At 74.5% G+C, this 925-nt stretch overlaps 1 protein-coding gene across 1 annotated transcript; it reads left to right on the forward strand.

Annotated features, from left to right (window-relative positions):
• Positions 1–5: 5 nt before the first annotated feature.
• LOC108512163 (zinc finger protein 579-like) lies at positions 6–922 on the forward strand (the record flags this gene model as incomplete). The annotated part of the gene is given in 2 exon segments (XM_017847304.1): positions 6–678; positions 681–922. Coding segments are annotated over 2 exon segments (915 nt in total), but the record flags the coding sequence as incomplete, so codon positions are not given.
• Between the last annotated feature and the right edge of the window lie 3 nt (positions 923–925).

Genomic DNA, 925 nt, shown 5'->3' on the forward strand with positions numbered 1-925 from the left:
CCATCGAGAGGGTGGCCAAGGAGACGGCCGAGCCCAGCTGGGGCCCGCAGGACCAGGGCTCGGAGCAGCCCACCACGGCTGCAGCGGGGGCCACGGAGGAGGAGGCAGCTGCGGCATGGCCTGAGACGTGGCCTGCAGGGGAGCCGGCCACGCTGGCAGCGCCCACCAGCGCCGGGGAGCCCCGGGAGTCGGAGTCGGAGGAGGCCGAGGCCGGGGCAGCAGAGCTGAGGGCCGAGCTGGCGCTGGCGGCCGGGCGGCAGGAGGAGAAACAGGTCCTGCTCCAGGCGGACTGGACGCTGCTGTGCCTGCGCTGCCGCGAAGCCTTCGCCACCAAGGGCGAGCTCAAGGCGCACCCGTGTCTGCGCCCCGAGGGCGAACAGGAGGGTGAAGGGGGGCCTCCGCCACGCCCCAAGCGACACCAGTGCTCCATCTGCCTCAAGGCCTTCGCCAGGCCCTGGTCCCTGTCGCGCCACCGGCTGGTCCACTCCACCGACCGCCCTTTCGTGTGCCCAGACTGCGGCCTGGCCTTCCGCCTCGCCTCCTACCTCCGCCAGCACCGCCGCGTCCACGGCCCGCTCAGCCTGCTGGCCCCGCTGCCCGCGGCGGGCAAGAAGGACGACAAGGCCTCAGGTGCACGGAACTCAGCCAAGGGGCCGGAGGGGGGCGAGGGGGCGGAGTGCGGGGTGCCACGGAAGGGGGAGAAGGCGGGCAGAACGGAGGCGACGCCGCCCCAGCCCGGCCCCCAGCCGGGGAGCCCCGCTTCTGGTGCCCTGAGTGCGGCAAAGGTTTCAGGCGCCGGGCGCACCTGCGGCAGCACGGGGTGACCCACTCAGGAGCGCGCCCTTTCCAGTGCGTGCGCTGCCAGCGGGAGTTCAAGCGCCTGGCCGACCTGGCGCGCCACGCACAGGTGCACGCGGGGGGCCCG

This window comes from Rhinopithecus bieti, unplaced genomic scaffold (genome assembly GCF_001698545.2).
Source record: "Rhinopithecus bieti isolate Rb0 unplaced genomic scaffold, ASM169854v2 scaffold_30183, whole genome shotgun sequence".
Classification (NCBI taxonomy): Eukaryota; Metazoa; Chordata; class Mammalia; order Primates; family Cercopithecidae; genus Rhinopithecus; species Rhinopithecus bieti.